The 17446-nt window shown below is 59.1% G+C and overlaps 1 protein-coding gene across 1 annotated transcript in view; it reads right to left on the minus strand.

The window, feature by feature from the left end:
* Positions 1-10: 10 nt before the first annotated feature.
* MED15 (mediator complex subunit 15) overlaps positions 11-17446 on the minus strand; it is a gene marked incomplete at its 3' end in the record, with an annotated part of 72747 nt that continues 55311 nt past the window's right edge. Inside the window, exons 10-22 of the mRNA XM_044656608.1 lie at positions 17342-17442; positions 16880-17259; positions 16545-16770; positions 15180-15432; positions 14677-14808; positions 13280-13548; positions 5120-5256; positions 4815-4942; positions 4455-4589; positions 4296-4359; positions 3397-3463; positions 364-524; positions 11-281 (exon numbers count right to left, since the gene is read on the minus strand). Coding sequence (XP_044512543.1) covers positions 11-281; positions 364-524; positions 3397-3463; positions 4296-4359; positions 4455-4589; positions 4815-4942; positions 5120-5256; positions 13280-13548; positions 14677-14808; positions 15180-15432; positions 16545-16770; positions 16880-17259; positions 17342-17442 — 2324 coding nt within the window. The remainder of the gene's footprint in view (positions 282-363; positions 525-3396; positions 3464-4295; positions 4360-4454; positions 4590-4814; positions 4943-5119; positions 5257-13279; positions 13549-14676; positions 14809-15179; positions 15433-16544; positions 16771-16879; positions 17260-17341; positions 17443-17446) is intronic.

Here is a 17446-nt window from a genome sequence, read left to right on the forward strand (position 1 = left end):
CGAAGGGAAACGAAGCGCAGCCGGGGCCCCACAATGGCGCTCGGGGGGGCCTCAGTGGCACTTGGGGGGGCCTCATAATGGCACTCGGGGGGGGGGGGGGCTTGTGCCACTCACCCAGCTTGCAGATGAGGTGGACGGTGCCGTTGTTGCTGCAGTGGGAGGGGTTCAGGTTCACCAAGAACTTGGGGTTCAGCCGGGCCACTTCCCCTTGTAACACGTTGGGGATCGTCTGCTTCTCGTCCTCCTCGTACTTGCGCTTCCGAGGGGAGATGACGGGGGCCCTGCGGAGAGACGCCACGGCTGGGGGGGAGGAGGCCGACCCGAGGCCCGGCCCCGCGCCCCCCCTTTGGGGCCCGCACGTACGTGATGGGGGGGCCGTGGATGGCCTCCATGGCCGGCACGAACGTGCGGTACAGGGAATGGTTGAAGACGGGGGAGCGGATGTTGGCGAGGACGGCGTCCAGCAGGGGCTGGCACAGGTACTGCTGCTTGGTGGGTGGCACAGGCGGCGGCGGGGGCGTAGGCTGAGGGGGGACAGAACGGTCACGAGGTTCTCCTGGGCCTGGCCCACCCCGGTCAGAACCTCTGGACAAGGAGAGGCTTTGGAGCCGGCCCTCGTGGCCCAGACCGAGGGAATCCTTTGACGCGCCCCCCACTCCGGCTCGCTGCCCCCTCCCTCGAGTGCCCCCAAGCCCTCCCTCCTGGCTCTAGCACTCCGTCCTTCAAGGCCCCAATGCCTCCAGCAAGCCAGACCCATTTTCTTCTCTCATTTTTTAAACTCCCACCTTCTGTCTTAGAGTCACCACAGTGCGCTGGTTCCCAGGCAGAACTACAAGGGCTAGGCAACAAGGTTAAGTGACTTGCCCAGGGTCTCTCTGCCAGGAAGTGTCCGAGGCCGGATGGGAACCCAGAACCTCTTGTCTCTACCCACTGAGCCACCTGGCTGCTCCTCCTCTCCGGTCTGGCTTCCAACCTCCTCATCCCACCTAAACTGTCCCCTCCCGAGCTGCCCCCTCCTGGCTGTCCCCCCCATTTGTCAGACTGCCCCCCTCCTTTCTCAGTCAGGTCTTTATCCAGGCTGGTTTCTTCGGCCCAGGCGAGCTCTGCCTGGCACTTGGTCATCTCAGATTTCCTCCCAGGGCTCAGACCTCTCTCCTACTGGCCGTCTCAAACTGGGTGACCCAGAGATATCCCGAGCGTGCGCGGTCCAAAACTCGGCCCCTGGGGCGAAGCCACGATGGCCGAGCGGGAGGAAGCAATCTGGCTAGCTAAGGCTGAACGCAAAATCCTAGAAAATGCATCCCGCCCAATCGTGAGGGAAAACCTGGGCCAAGCCACGGCGAGTCAGTCACATGTCAGCCAGGCTGGCGCCGGGAGCCCCAAAGCACTCCAGCACCCAGGCGGAGGCAGGATGTCCCGGATCCCTCTTGGGGAGCCCACAGACCCGCAGGGAAACGCTGCGCCTGGGATGGGTACAAATGAGCCTCTTCGTCATGAACTCACACTGCTCGCTACGAGCTTCCCTGGGCGGAGGCCCTCGCGGATGGAGGAAGGCTGGGTCTGGGGGCCGCCGGCAGCAGCAGCGGCACACGGTCCAGGGCTTCCGGCTGCCCAGAAACAGCCGGGGCAGGAACCCCACAGCAAACGGAAACCAAACTTCTCCAGCTGGCCGATGGGAAGAGTTCACCATCAGCGTGCTCGTGCTCACACACAAACCCAGGGAAGGAATTGGCGGAGCCCAACCCGGGGGGGCAGCAAACCAAGTCTGCCCGGAATCGGGGCACTCTGTAGCACCAAAAACTGGTGGTGCTTCTGTCTGTCCATGAAATTCTGCACCATCCCAAGAAGGGAAACGGAGAACCAACCTAGACCTTCCCTCTGGTAGGGCTGCAGAATGCAGCTCTGAGGATCAAGTCTGAAGTCAGGAATCTGGCTGGATGACAAGCAAGCAAAGGCTCGGTGAAAAATAGCTCAGGCACAAGCTCAGCCAGAATGCCTGGAAGAGACGTGATGGGGAAAAGAACAACAACTCAAAAATGGAGAAACCGGTTGTTAAAGTGAAAGCTGCAGAAGAAAGAAAGAAAGAAAGGAAGGAAGGAAGGAAGGAAGGAAGGAAAGGAAGGAAAGGAAGGAAAGGAAGGAAAGGAAGGAAAGGAAGGAAAGGAAAGAAAGGAAGAAAGAGAGAAAGAGAGAAAGAGAGAAAGAGAGAAAGAGAGAAAGAGAGAAAGAAGGAAACTAACGATCTGGCCCCAAACCTTGCCCTGCCTGGGACTCCCTGAACACCAGTAATAGACCGAATGGAACCCAATGAATCTATGAGGCAACAAGAAACACCAAAACAAAGTCAAAAGACTAGTAAAAAAAAACAGGCTCTGAGCCAGGAGATCCACCGGTCACCTCCTGAAGGAAATCTCCAAGTGAAAACTCCAAAATCCAGAGAAAAGCTGCCCAGTCAGAAAAAAAGAATTCCTGTCCCGAGAAGCCCCAGTCAGGATCACGTAGGACATGACAACCACGGCTACAAAGAAGCGGAAAATGTGGAATAGGATATTCCAGAAGGCAAAGCACCTGGGCCAACAGACAAGAATAACTTGGCAAATGAAGTTTAATGTTAAGAGGGGGAAATGGACCTTTCCTGAAATGAGGATTTCCAAGCATTTCTGACAAAAAGAGCAGAGTTGTGGAGAAACTCCGAAGCTCACACCCAGGAGAGAAGAGGGTGCATAGAGGGAGCCCAACTGGACAAGACCCCGGAGTTGTTCTGGTACGTCCCGATGATCTTAGGAATGCCGCACGGCACCTTCGTAAAAAAGTGACCACTTCACAGGCTATAACAATGTCACAAACAGATGCAGGAGCACTGAATGCGCTCATTTAAAATAAACATTCTACTCGATAAAGGGCTGTGGAAGCAGAATAAAATCGAACTAGAAGCCAAATCATGTAACCCTAAAGAACAAGTCCTAGAAACGATCCCTTCCTTAAAGACGCCGACCCTCAGTGACGGCATCAAGTGAGCAGAATGAGCGGAGCGGGGTGCAGGGGGACAGCGCCGGGCCCAGCATGGCCAAGGGGAGGACTTTGGAGGGGAGGGGCAAAGCCGGGACGCCTGGGGGCATCTCACGGGGTGGGTCTTGAAGTCACGGGGAATGTTCTGAAGTTCACGAAGAACTAGGAGAGGTTTGGTCTGCCGCCGTGCCCCTCGCAGACGGTGCCTCCTCTAGGGTCCCGCCAGTGCACTCCCCAGCCTGGGTCCATTAGATAAATCTGGAGCCCCTGAGCAGCTCCCCACGTCTGCGAGGGCCCGCGTGCCACCACAGGGATTCCCCAGCTGGCCTCGGGGGCACCTGCAATCCCTGCCCCGAGTCCCAGGGCGCCAGGCCCTTCCTCACTCACCACAGCCATGTCGTTCTTTAGCTTCTCCAGAGCAATCTCACATTTTTGGAGTGTTTTCAGGGGACACCTGGGACAGGAGAAGAGAGCCGTCAGCCCGAGCCCAGGCGAACCAGGGAGGCAGCGACATCTGCTGCCACTCCCACCGCCCCACATCAGTCTCCGAGCCTGGGCCTGCTCCGAGGGGTAGAGGAGGCGATTCCTGCCCCTTCCCACCCCAGTGGGCCCCCGGGGGGAGGGGAGGGCAGACTTCAAGTCTGCTACGAGGAGGCACTTTCTAACAAGAAGGGAAGGCAAGGCAAGGGGCAGATTTCCAGGAGAGGTGGAGATCCCCCAACTAGAGATTTTGGGAGCCTTGAGGAGCACGGATTGGGTTAGGAATCAGAGAAGGAGTTCCAGCCCCACAGTCTATAGGGTTGCTTGTTAAAAATATTTTGATGAGGGGGCAGTGGGGTGGCTCAGTGGACAGAGCACCAGGCCTAGAGACAGGAGATCCTGAGTTCAAATGTGGCCTCAGACACTTCCTAGCTGTGTGACCCTGGGCCAGTCACTTAACCCTATTGCCCAGCCCTGACTGGTCTTTGAACCAATGCACAATACTGATTCCAAGAGGGAAAGAAAGACTTAAACATTTTTTCTGATGTCTGTAATTCAGTATAATTCTCTTCCTTTGTAATCCCATTTTTTCATTTTAAGCACTGAAAATCATCCTTCCTAGAAGGGGTCCCCGGCTTCCCCAGGGTGCTAGAGGGGTCTGTGACCCCCGGAAAGCTTGAAGAACCCCAACCCCGAGAGCTCACGCTGACTCCCAGCCTCAGTGTATGGGAAATACAACGGAGTCCTTACAAAGAGAGACCAGGTGGTCAGCGGTGGGCGTTGGAGCCCCGCCGGGCGCGGCTTACCGCTTGGAAGGGTCCGTAAGGATGTCCAGCAGGCTCTTCATCTTGCTGAGGTCCTTCTTGCGTTCTGAAAGAGAGCAGAGCCGGTAAGAGGTGCCGGGGCGCTGCGGCCGGACAGGAGGGGCCTCCCCGTGGCCCCCACCCCAAGCCCAGGGCGGGCACCTTCGTTCTTGTCGATCTTGTTGATCATGCGCCGGAGGGGCTCGATGTACTTGGACAGCTGCTTCAGCTTCTCCAGGTACTGCTGTTCCTCAGCTTGGCTGGAGCTGGCCGGGCTCAGGACTGAGCTGGGGTTCACTGCACATGGGGAGGACAGCGGGGATGGGGGGTGCTTCTCCCACAGCCTCCCCGACACCAGCCCCCGGCTATCTGCCCTCGTACCGCCGAGAGCGGGAGCTCGCTAGGAGGACACCGCCTGGCGCCCCGGGAGAGCTCCAGAGCCATCACGGCTCCCTGGGGTGCCTCGGGGACGTGCAGGGCAGGCCCGGCACCCTGGAACACTCCCACGCCAGGGGGACTCACCAGGGGTGTTGAGGGGCCCGGGGGACGGGACGCTGAAGGTCTGCGGAGTGCGGGCAGAAGCCGGACTCTGAGAGGGCTGCGGAGAAGGGCTGGGCAGGAAGCTGCTGGGAGACGGAGCAGGGCCGGAGCTGTGCCAGGAAAGGGGCGACACAAGAGCCGACGCGTGAGGGGGCACGTGGAAGGCCAGCCGGGGGACCCAAGGAGGGCGGGCTGGGAGGAGGCCAGAGATGGGGGAGCCGGAATCTCGGAGAGCCGGAGGGGGAGGCTGTGCCCCGGGCAAAGCACCCGCAGGGCCCGGAGCCTACCTGACATTCGAGTTGGGCTGGGAGGAAGGCTGGCCGGGCTGGGGAGATGGCTGGGGGGGAGGCGGCATCGCCTGGGGGGTCTGGGCTTGCTGGACGGGGGATGGCGAGGACATCATGGTCATGCTGCTCTGGCTGACCTGGAATGCAAAGGAGACGGGCTCGCCTGGCTGCCCCGTGCAGCCCCGTCTGCCCCTCCCCGCCCCCCACTTCTCACAGAGCAGGGCCGCGGGTGGGGGGGACTTTCCAAAAGCCCACAAGCTCCGCTCCTGGGTCCCCCGACTCCGAAGGCCGCTTCCTTTGGCTTCTCCCGACTGGGGGGTGGGAGGGGGACTTTGATACCACCCAGAATCTTGGGGAACATTTGCAGGCAGCCCCTCAGCTACCCCTTGGTTCAAAGACCTCGAGAGCCTCTGCACGGGGATACCCATTTCTGGGGTCCTTTTCTAACTCATCCCTGAAAGAATGACCCTAGATCAGCAAACGCCGCTCCACTGCGTGGCATTTTCAGGTCACCCGCTGCCTCCAGAGGCAAGTTTCGACTCCTCTGCCTGGCATTCAAGGCCCTGCCCATCTTGTACAGTTTCCCTCTGGCCCCTCTGGCCCATTGCCAGTCACCACTCAGCACTCCCACTCGGAGCCGTGAGCTCACTTTGGGCTCCAGGCCGGAGCATCCCCCCATCTTCTTTTTCCTGTCTCTAAAGCCCCACTCCAATTGCCCCCTCCGACCCCTGCCCAGCCTCTCCAACACTCTGACCCTGCGGCCTGGGGGTGAGCCACGTTGGGTACCGGCTCTCACGTTCCTACTCACAAAAAGAACAGCAAAGGGACGACTGCCAAGCGCTTCGCCATCCCCATTTACAGATGAGCAAACAGGCCGAGAAAGGGCGCCTTCTAGGTGCCTGAGGCAGGACTTGAACTCGGGTTTTCCTGACTTCAAATTCTTTCCAGGTCGGCCTTCTCTTACCCAAACTCCGCATCCTCTCCACCGTCTAGCAGGAGCTTCGTAAAGGCTCACTGGACGGCTCCCTGACAAGAGCCCCTGGCCAGGGAGCCACCGACACCAAGGGAGTGAGTTCCCCGTTATATCCGCCTCCCCAGCTGCTACCCTCTGGGGTCAGGCCAAGCCACAGGCAGCCTCTCAGAGGGGAGGAAGCATTTCTAGGACGCCCGCGTCCCCACCGGGTCGCCCCAGGCCAGGCTGGACATCCCGCCCGTTTACGAAGAGCCTCCTCTGTGCTGGAGGGGCCTCGGCTCGTTCCTGGTTCCTGACAGAAATGTTCCCGCAACGCTCCCAACCGGCGAGGCCCCTTCTTGCGCGTGGCGGCCCTTCCAACGAGCCCCCGACTCCCCGGGCTTCTCCCTTCCACACGGCGTCTGCCCCCCTCCAGCCGGGCACGCTCTCTCCTCGCAGGGTCCTCGGCCCAGCCTGCTGACCAAGGCCAGATCACAGAAATTCAGACGTCCCGGGCAGCTCCCCCAGGCCTTCGCCCTGAGCGAGGCCAAGCAGCCCGAGTGTGACCTGCGAAGGAGGCGGCCGCGAAGAGGCCCTTGTCCTCTGCCTCAAGGACGGCCACGACCAGGACGGGCTCTGGAGGCCATGCCAGGAAGGACTTCAAACCTGTTACCGGAGGGCCGGTAGCGCTAAGGAATCCTGCAACTACCAACGAGAAGGCACGAGGCGGAGAGAAACAGCCCGCAAATCCAGCCCGGGTGACTTCGGGTACAGGATGCAGTTAATGCGGCCAACCTCCGGGAGGCCCACTGAAGGCAGAGCCCTCCCTTGAGACCGCAGAGCCATCAGACAGCACTGCGGCCCCCAGGAAAGGTCCTGGGCCAGCTCCAAGTCTACCCCTGAGCAGCTGGGCGATCCTGGCTGAAGGCCTCGCGGTCCTCCGGACAATGAAGGAGGGCACTAGGCGGGCCGAGTTCTTCGCATCTTTGAATCCGAGGAATGTGCGGCCCTTCGGTGTACGCAGAGCCAAGATTTCGTCCGCCTCCAAAGCCGGTGCTCCTTCCGCCCTCTCCCTTCCGTAACTGAACCTGGTCTTCTCCGAGTTAGTCCACAGGCGGCAAGGCCAGGAACGCAAACACGTGGTGACTCCTTCCTGCTTTGGGAAATGCCGGGAGGTTTGCTGGCTAGTTTTTGTCAAAGGTTATTGCAGGAAAAAATCTGACAAGAAAACTGCTCTAGGACTTGCTGGTTCCCATCTGTAACCCCAACACTGGGATGAGTCGGGGAAGTTCAGGCAGTCTGGCTGACATTCTTGCTCTTCTGGCACCGAAGTGATAAAATTGTTTGGGCCAAACAACCTAGAAGACAGCTTTATGGCAATAAATATTTCCACTTAGGGAAACCACAGGAAGTACTTCCATTGCCTTGATCTTTCTTTTCCAAGCTTTCCTACTACTTGCCAGCTCACTCCCAGGACAAAGATTTTAGAGACCCCGACGAAGCTGAGGTCCCCAGACCCGCTCACCGAGAGCCCCAGTCCCTGCCTCTTCTCACACAAACCTCACCCACAATGCCAAACCCCGAGCCTTATAAAATACTCTCCTCAAAACACCTCTCAGAGGCAGGTTCTGCACTTCCTGTGACCTGTATTAGAAGCAAGGCCCAAAGGGACAGGACCTGACCTTATCTGTTATCCATCTCAGAATTTAAACTCCAAGTTCTACTCTTCTCATTAAACCTAGATTCCGCCACCATACCACTATGAGATCCTCCAGCCCAGGGATTCCCAAAGTGGGCGCCGTCGCCCCTTGGTGGGTGCTGCAGCGATCCAGGGTAGCAGTGATGGCCACAGGGGCATTTATCTTTCCTATTCATTGCTATTAAAATAAAAATAAAAACTAATTTCCAGGGACGCTAAGTAATATTTTTTCTGGAAAGGGGGAAGTAGGCCAAAAAAGTTTGGGAACCCCTGCTCTGGTTTAACACTATTAAAATTACTGGCAAGGAGGGTGGCAGCTAAGTGGTTCTGTGGATTGAGAGCCAGGCCCAGAGAAGGGGGGTTGGGGGGTTCTGGGTTTAAATGTGACTTCAGACATTTCCGAGCTATGTGACCCTGGCCAAGTCATTTAACCCACGCTGCCTAGCCCTTTTACACTGGAGCCAGAATACAGTATTGATTTTAAGACAGAAGGCAAAAATTTTTAAATGACTAACAAAAAAAATTGGGACACTAATGCATTGCTGGTGGAGTTGTGAACTGATCCAACCATTCTGGATGGCAATTTGGAACTATGGCCAAAGAGCTCTAAAAGACTGCCTGCCCTTTGATCCAGCAAAACACTACTAGGTTTGTACCCCAAAGAGATAGAAAAAAATGGAAATGGTTCTGTTTGCACAAAACTATTTATAGCTGTGCTCTTTGCCTGTTAGGGGATGGAGCTGCAGGGATCGGCTGTAACCTATGGCAGCATTTAGAGATCAGCTCTGCCAACCATAACGGCTCCACCCCAGGACAACAACATATACACAATCAAGAAAAGGGGAAAGAGGCAGCAGCAAAGTGGGAAAGGGCCAGGCCTGGATGGGGTCCAATCTGGCCTCAGACACTTCCTAGCTGTGTGACCCTGGGCAAGTCACTTAACTCCCATTGGGTAGTTCTTATTGCTCTTCTGCCTTGGAACCAACACACAGCATCAATTCTAAGACAAGGTAAAGGTTTTAAAAAATAAAAATAATGAGCCTCCTACTTATACATTACTTGGGTATGTGCAGGGGGTCTCCTCCGGGGATATCTTCTACATATGACAGACCAGTGGGCAGGGTCACGGAAAGGCTAGCTCCGAGGGCTATGAGAAATCTGGGGGAGGAGGAGGTCTTTGCATGGGGGTCAGGGAAGGGTTTGAACAAGAGGAGGCTGGAAGACCAGGAGAGAAGAGAGAAGGGGAGGAGATGGCAAGTGACTCTGGAGGAAAGCCAAGCTACCCACAAGGTCCAGGACTGGAGGAGGAGGATGGGAGATGCCATTCCACTTGATCAAATAAATCCAAGAAACAAAACACTGATTAAGCAGCAACGCTCTGCTTGGTGCTGGACCAGGAAGGTCTAGCCAGGGACAAGAGAAAGAAGAGCGAGCTACAGTCCTTGATGTGGAATGCTGGGTGAAACCAGTGCGGAAAAACCAAAGGACGGAGTTGGGGCTGGGAGAGGGAAGGATGCGGTATTGGGCCCGGGCTTAACTTGGAGAAGAACATGACAGAGAAAGCAAGGCCGGACGGTGCAGACGGGAAACAGCAGGGAGGCAAAGAGGCCCCCACGGCGTGTGGGAGGCAGAGCTGGGAATAGGGAGTGCTAGAAAAGTGAAATCTGACCTAGAAATACCAGGAACAAGGATTCTGGCAGCAGCTTGGAAGATGAAGTCCTTTGGGGAGGTGGCGGCGGGCCGTCCCACCAGTCAGTTGGATGGCACAGGAGAGGGAAGAAAGGCAGACAAGAATGATGCCAGAGGCAGGCTGCTGCAGCTGGCTGGCACTGAATGGGAGAGGCCTCAAGTGTCGGTGGCAGCAAGCTCCGTGAATGCTGTCTCACTTTGGAACGGGGCAGGGTGGATCACACGGCGGAGGCGTGGAGAGTATTCATCAAGGGCAGAGGGCCTGTGGGCAAGGAGACCACTGGGGCACCATCTCAACGATCTGGGGACCAATCGCAGAATTTCAGAGCCAAAAGGGGACAAAGAAGGGGACGACTTCTCACTGGATTCTGCGCTGGATTGCCATCTCCATCTCATGTTAGTCTTTAAAGGAATCTCGTATGATTCTGGCAGATGCACACAAGGCTTCTTTCATGTTCCACGTGGCAAAGAGAGCCTTGAAGGGGGAACTCACTCTCTGGTTCCTGACTCCTCCCTTCGAAGCCCAGTAGGGTCCTCTGCTCTCTGCCCTTTTGAGTCCGGGGCTCAATGAAATGGGTACACTACCACCTGCTCTTGCCCTTTCAGCTGGCATCCTGTGCAGACTATTGTCCTAAAAATCCAGCATTAGTGGATAAAGGTGAGGAGAGCCTAAATCTGAAGAATGTCAAATAAGAAAGCGGTCCTTCTGCCTCTGGTTTGAGGGCAATGAGAACCTTGGGAAGGCTTCCCAGAACACTGGGGAACTAGGCCTCTGTGGATGGGGATGGCAGCAGGCAGGGCTGGACCAGAAAAAGCACATGCAAAGGGAATGAGGTAGGAAGCCAAGTATATGCCCTTAGAGATGCGTGGCATGAGGGGCCCACGTGGCACACCATTCTCCCAACCCTCATCTGAGGCTTACGATTTCAGATGCTTTACTCCACCTCCCCTTGAAAGCACACTTGGTCCAGGGTTAGCACATGCTGGAACACACAGTGCTGGAAAGAGCCCAAGTCCTTGAGCCCTAGGCCGTAGGTTCAAATCCCAGCTGTGTTACTTATCATCTGGGTGCAAACCATTATTTACTAACTAAACTTCCACTCTTCATTTCTTCTCTGGGCCTCAAGTTGAGGCTTACATTAGAGACGAGGAATCTTCAAGGCCCCTAAAGCTATGAGCTTCTGATACAGGGTCCTAAAGCAGCAAGAGAGCCTTCCTTCAGGGGTTCTCTGCTCCCAGAGACTTCCAGATTCATGCTCCTTCTCTGCTGGGCCTCTGAGCCCTAGTTCAAGGACAGAGAGGTGGAAAGCTTTCAAGAGAAAAGAACCTGGAATCCTCAGAGCAGTTGAGTTTCGATTCCCAGCTCTGCCGCTGCCTACTACCTGGCCACTGGGGACCAACCGGCTCACCCTGCCCGGGACTCCATGGCGTCCGTCTGGAAAAGGACAAGATTTGCTACACCCGAGCCTTGCATCCTGGGGTGTCTCTCACTACGAATGTCCCCTTACCCCCTCACTCCTGCCCTCTCTTCCCTTCTACAAGCGCACTGCAGAGACAGGCATGATGTCTCCTCCTTTCCATCCATCCCCATCATGGGCCTGAGATCGCTTTCTCCAAGATCACCCACGACTCTTCCTATGAGCCTTCACAGCCTTTTCCCTGCTGAGGAGCTCTCTCAGCAGCCTCCTCGTCTGGCTCCGGTCACCAGAAAAGGGCGCACCTACCTCAGGGCACTGGGCTATGCTTTGGCTCTTCTCTTTACAATACAGCAACTATTTCATATGTAAAACCTCTATCCTATGTTTGCCATCTCAGGACGGGGGAGAGCAGGGAGGGAATTTGGAACTCAAATCTTCAAAAAAATGAATGTTAAAAATTACTTTTACATATAACAAAGGAAAAAATAAAATGTTATTAAAAACCCCAACAAAGCAACTATTTCACCCCCTCCTTTGGGATCCCTGAGCAGATCCGTGTAGACATCCAGGCGGCTCCAACAAGTGCCCCTGAGAGCTCTCAGAGGCATATCGAATGCCACATACCCAGGAAACAACTGGCTCTTTTTGCTTCCCGAAGTACTCCTTCCTCCTCCTCCTCCTCCTCCTCCTCCTGTAAAAGGCACCGCTCCGTTCTAATCACTCACATTTGTGACTTCAGAATCATTCCGGATCCCCCTCTTCCTGCCCTTCTCCCCATCAGCAGCCCATCTTTCGCATCCTCCGTTTATCAGAGCTCCGTGCACTGTCCCACGGCTCTCCCTCCCAAGGTCCCTAAAACCTAGAATAGACCGTGTCAGCCTCTGCCCAGGAAAGGCCCCAACATCTTCCTCTGTCCCACACCTCGGATCGAAGACAAACTCCTCTCTTTGGTCCTTGGAGCAGGGCCCAGTTTTTCTGCCTGACTCCAGGGATACGCCTTCCCCGGCACACCGTCCGCCTGGCTGTTCCTCTCCTGACTGTGGCGGGGCTCAGGCCCAGGGCCCCCTCCTCTGAGAGGGGGCTTTTTCCTGGTCACCCTCCAGATTCCCCCGTAGTAGCTCCTTTTGAAACACTATCTCCCAAGTCAAATGGAAGGTCCTTAAGGGCCAAGACATTTCTGTCTTTCTCTGAGTCTCGCACAGCTCCTGGCACACAGTGGGCCTTCCCAGAAATGCCCGTGAATGTACCTAAGGGGTGGGGGATCTTCAAGGAGGGGGAGGCCGATGCGATGCACCCTGGAAAGTGATAACACTGGAAAGAGAAAGGAGCTCTGGGGGGGGAGGGGACCCAAAAAGGAAAACTATGTAAGAGGAAGAAATCTCCAAGAGAAAGGGAAGGAGATCTGAAGGGCATTTTGGATGCAAAGGAGTGAATATCTGGGCAGGATGTGTGTTGTACGTGTGTGTGTCTGTCTCTCGGCATGTCGTGTGTGTGTCTGTGTCTGTCCGTGTGTGCCTGTGTGCACGACCAAACAGACGTTTCATGCTGAAGAAGCCCTTCTAGTGGCAGCTCTGGCAGGTGCAGGAGGGGGCAGGGGGAGCTACGATGATGCCTCTCTTTTCCTCCTGGGGGTCTGGGCTCGGTTCTGGTGAATGTACACCCCTACTGCTGATGGCGGCCTGGAGGGGAGCCTTTCCCTCCCTTCTCCCAACCTTTCCCTGCACCCTCGGCCCTGTGGTGGACAGGGACGGGGAGACGGGTTCCAGACTCGGGGTCCTCCGTCCCCCGGAGCCCAGGCACCTTCGACAATTGCCTGGGCATCAACCTACAGAGGCAGCCTGTTCCTACCCCGGCGAGGAGGCCTTTCCTGACACCAGATGTGGCCGCCCATCCACCGGTACTAGTCGTGCCCTTGGAGGCCGGGCGGAAGCAGGCCGAGCCTCCCTCGGGGCCAGCCTATCTGCTCCGCGGTTGGCCCTCGCAGCCCCCTCACAAGATGTCCCCCGCCGCACCTCCACAGCCTGCCCTTAGAAGCAGAGGACGCCCGGGACTGCCCCCCTCCCCATCTGATCTTTGTGCCGACAAGCCCCCACGGGCCGAAGGCACAGCCCTCCGGCCGGGGACTCCTGCGGCACAGATGCTAGTGCTCCGTCTTCCCAATCAATCTTCCTCTCCTGGCCGGCATCCATTCCCTTCTCCGGCTCTCTCCCCAAGCTGCCCGCGGCAGGGAGGCTCCCCCGGGCCTACCACGGGGGAGGCGGGACACGGCTCGGGCCGCTTCTCCGTCCCGTGGAGAGCAGCAGCGGGGGGGAGGGGGCTGCCCCTCCGAGCCGAGCCATCCCGGGCTCCTCCTAGCACTGGTGACGCTCCTCGGGGCGGCCGGGCCCCGGCTCCGTAAATACCTGTGGCGTTGGCTGTCCGCCCAAAGGGATGGCGCTGGCTGGCGTGGCAGAGCCAGCGGCGGCAGGCGGGAACCGCGGTCTTACTGGCATCCCCCCTCGGGGCACGGCGGCAGTCATCATCTTGGAGGACAGAGGGACAAGACAGAGTGATCGCAACAGGAAACGCGGCGGGCTCGGGGCGGGATGAAGAGGAGCACAAGGGAGAGCCAGTGAGCTTGGGGCTGGGTGGGCAGGGCGGAGGCGTCGGGCCTCGGCCTCGGCCTTGGCAGCTGCAGAGAGAGCTTCAAGGTCCTGAAGCACTGATAAGGAGCCAGCGGCACACAAGAAGCCTTCTTTGGGGAAGTGGGGGGCCTCCTCTTCAAGCCTCCTTTAAATGCCTAACGTGTCGAGTTTGAAATACATCTTGGAAAATGCATCTGCAAAAAGGGCCCTTCACAAGCGTCTGGTCGGACCCGCTCACTTTACAAAGCAGGAAATGGAGGTCCGGAGAGGGAAGTGACTTGTCTGAGGTTGTACAGAAGTGAGAGAAGCAGGACCGGAACCCAAGTCCTCGGTGCCCTGACGCCACAGGCTGGCTGGGACAGAGAGACCGGACGAGGGAATGCTTAAATTTGGCCCCTCGGGGGAAAGCGCAGAAGGCTTCAGCAGCCACACTGACCACACTGACCCGACCGTCTCCAAAAGACGGAGGCAGACGGGCATCATCCAAAGAGAAGCAACCCTGGTCTAAGCAGACTCGCTTCCTTTGCTCATGTTCCTCATCAGGCCCGAAGGGCTGAAGCCAGAGGCCGGCTCTCATCTCCCTGCCCCAGTCAGCAGGGGGGGCACAGGGAGGAGAGCAGAGGCCCCCCGAGGCCTGAGCGAATGGGCTTTGGGTTAGCATCGGAAAGCCAAGTGCCAGCCCAGCAGGGGAGCTCTCCTTAAGAGCCTCGTAAGGGCAGCTGTTGGCTGCAAGCGAGTTTCAGAATTGGCTTGCCTGCCCTGTGAGCTTAAAGGCCTGCCTGGGCGACAGAGGCCCCCTGTAGCCTGGGACAGTAGGGAGCCAGCGGGTATTGCAGGAGGGAGGCAGGGGGAGGCAGCATGCCTAGCTAGGGAGCAAGCGCAGGTGCTTGAGAACATTAAGCTAAGCCCATGCAAATGACAACAGAGAGACTGGCAGAGGGGAGCAGGAGTGCCAAGGAGAACAAGCCAGAGGCCGTTTGGCCAAGGGTTAGTGCCCATCATCGGGGGGGTGGCGTCCTCTTCAGTCCATGCAGTAAGCATGTCAGAGACGGGATTCCAAAAGGGAAAAAAGCAACCATCAGGCAAGTGACAAGAACTGGACCACAAAGCAGAAGCCATGCTCCGCCACGGGAGGAGATGCAGGCCGGGCTGCCCAGACCGGCTTCTGCCCACACCTCCTGCCCTGACGGTGCCCAGGGCACCCGAGATGAGCCACCGCCACCGCTGGAAGGGTCCTGGACACTTACACACCAACCACGAGCCAGTGACCACCGGGGACCTGGCTGTGCCCCCCAAACGCCCCGGGTCTGAGAAGGATGGCTCTTATCCCAGGGGGGAAGGTGCTGGCCCCCCTCCATGCCCTGATGGTTCTAGCACTACACACAAGAGCCAGAACTGCCTAGGCCAAGGGCTGTCTCTGGCCACAAGAAAAGTCTCTGGAATTAGAACACATGAGCAGGAGTCTAAAAAGGCAGATGGAAATGGGCCCCCCAGAGGAGTCCCTGCTCCCCTGGAATTTCAGCAGAGCCCCCCCCCCCAGCCTCGCCTGCTTCCCAATAACTCGGGGAGGAAGGGGGCTGAGGAGGATCCTCCCCACTTCGCTGAAGAGCAGGCTGAGCTGTGGACAGTAAATGGAGGCTCCGCCTGCCATCGCCCGCTGAGAAAGGGGCCTCCCCACCAGAAGGCAGCTTGAGGCCACTGAGCCCCGGGAAGGGGCAGAGGCAACGGTGGGGGGTGCTGGAGTTTCCAGGAATGGCACTGCAGCACTGAGCAGCCTCCTGAGGCCCGTCCGCCCCCTGCCAGGCCCCTTCGTGCCCCCAGTACTCAGCCACAACAAGACGCCGGGTGGGGGTCCGGGGAGGGAAGAACCCCTTCCCCTCGGGCAGTGCCAGAGGGACCCCGCTGATGCCATCCCCGCAGCCAGTGAGGCCCTACCACAGGAGCGGCCAAGTGTCCGCGGCTCCGGGTGGGCGCTCCAAGTGTCCCCGCACCCCGCGATCCCTATTTAAGCTCCCGGTGCTTGGGACGGATCCAGGGGCTGGCGCGGCCCCGTGACGCAGAGCTGCTGCTGCTGCTTAGCAGGAGATCTCGGAGGAACGCCACGCACCAGGGAAGCTCGCCCCGGGCCTGCCTGGCCAGGAACAGGATTTACCTGTTGACAGACTTGCGGGAAGCTCACTGCCTCGAGCGCTGGGCAACACTCAGCTCTCCCAAGGGGAGACCCTGACCCGAGGCACCTCGGCGGCCCTTCCTCCTCTCCTCCCTGGGGCTCCGGGGAGGCCACAGAACGGCCCCCCCAAACCTGGCCAAGTCACAGGCAGAGAGCCCGGGGGGGGCCTCACTATCGCCAGCTTTCATCTTGGATTCAACACAACAAGGACGGCGAAGGCCCACCGTGAAGCTCCCGGAGCCACCAGGCCTGAGAGGGCACTGCAGGGGCCAGAGGTCACGAGGCCCCCCCCTCTTGGAGAGGGGCCTGCTTGGGGTGCCTGGGGCGGGGGGTGCCTGGGACTCGGGGTGCCCGGGGCGCGGATGGCAGGGGCTTTTCTGGCTGAGGCAGGAAAGCTGTGAGGAAGGGCCGGCGCTCAGCTGAACTCAGGACGCGGCTACAGAATGGAGGCCAACCTGGGCCTCGAGCTCAGGCTTCAAATGGCCGCAGAGGGCTCGTGCCTGCTGCCCCCGCCGCGCCCAGAAGACGCATGTCTAGGCCTCGTCTAATGAGGCCCCGAGCCTCCAGAAGGACAGACTGACGGGGGGTCACTGGCCCCTGGCCCGCCCCAACGAGCGGTTCAGGACCATGCCGGGAGCTCCCTCCGGAAGCTTGGCCTCAGCCCGAGAGAGCCAAAGACCCTGCGGACATCACCGAGGAGGCAAATGCCCTCACACGGCAGGAGGAAAGGAGGCTGCAGGGTCAGGGGACTTGGCCAAGGTCTCGCCTGCCCAGTACTCGGAAAGCCTTTCCACTAACGGACGCCTCCCAAAGAACGCAGGCGACGGGCCTTCCCGCGGCATCCCCGCAGGGAGGAGCACAAGCCGGGCTCACCGTGCACCACGGCAGGACCCTCTGGGAGGCGTCGGCTGCTACGTCCGTCCGAAGGGGCCCCACCCCAGCCTCCCGACGGGCTCCGCAGACCCCAGAGAGGCTGCCCGGTCCTGGCGCCCACCGAGCGCGCTTCGGCCCACCCAAAGAGGCGCTCGCAAAGGCTGGTCCTCCCCAAGGCCGCGACCCCCAGAGCCGCCTTCCGCTCTCATCTCCCACAGGCTCAGCCCTGGGAGAGGGGGACGAGGGAAAGGGGGTGCCCCGAGCGGAGGGAACCTCTGTGGTCCTCGGACGGGAGGCCCCCCGGCCTCGGGCCCAGAATCGGTCAGTCCCTGAGCGGGTGCCCCCGGATGGCTGGCACCTGCTGAGCCCGGGCCACCCGCTTATTGTGGGGGATCCTCACTGCCTGGCGGGGAAGCCTGGGGCAGCGTCCAGGCTCTCCTAGGAAGCAGCGGAAGAGCCCTGCACGCTCCAGATGGGGCCCCGGCAGGGGGCTTCTCAGGGCACACACGCAGGCCGTCCCGCCGGGCCCGGCCTTCCTTACCTGTCCTCCCGCGGCGGCGGCGGCGGCGGCCATCTGGGCGACCTGGGCAGCCTGGGCGGCGGCCACCTGCTGCTGCTGCTGCTGCTGCTGGGCCTGGGCCTGGGCCTGGGCCTGGGCCTGGGCCTGGGCCTGCTGGGCCTGCTGGGCCTGCTGCACCACGATCTGGGCCCGGACCTTGAGAAAGAGGAGGAGGCTGAATCCCCAGACGCCCACGGCCGGGCGCGGACACCGGGCAGGGCCGCCCCCCAGCCCTCACCTGCATGGCTTTCAGCTGCTGCGGGGTGAGCATCATCTGGCCGGACAGGGACTGCGCCTGGGACACCAGGGGCTGCGCCGGGGGGGCCTGCGGCGGCAGGGGGGG

This window comes from Gracilinanus agilis, chromosome 1, assembly GCF_016433145.1.
Source record: "Gracilinanus agilis isolate LMUSP501 chromosome 1, AgileGrace, whole genome shotgun sequence".
In the NCBI taxonomy this organism is placed as follows: domain Eukaryota; kingdom Metazoa; phylum Chordata; class Mammalia; order Didelphimorphia; family Didelphidae; genus Gracilinanus; species Gracilinanus agilis.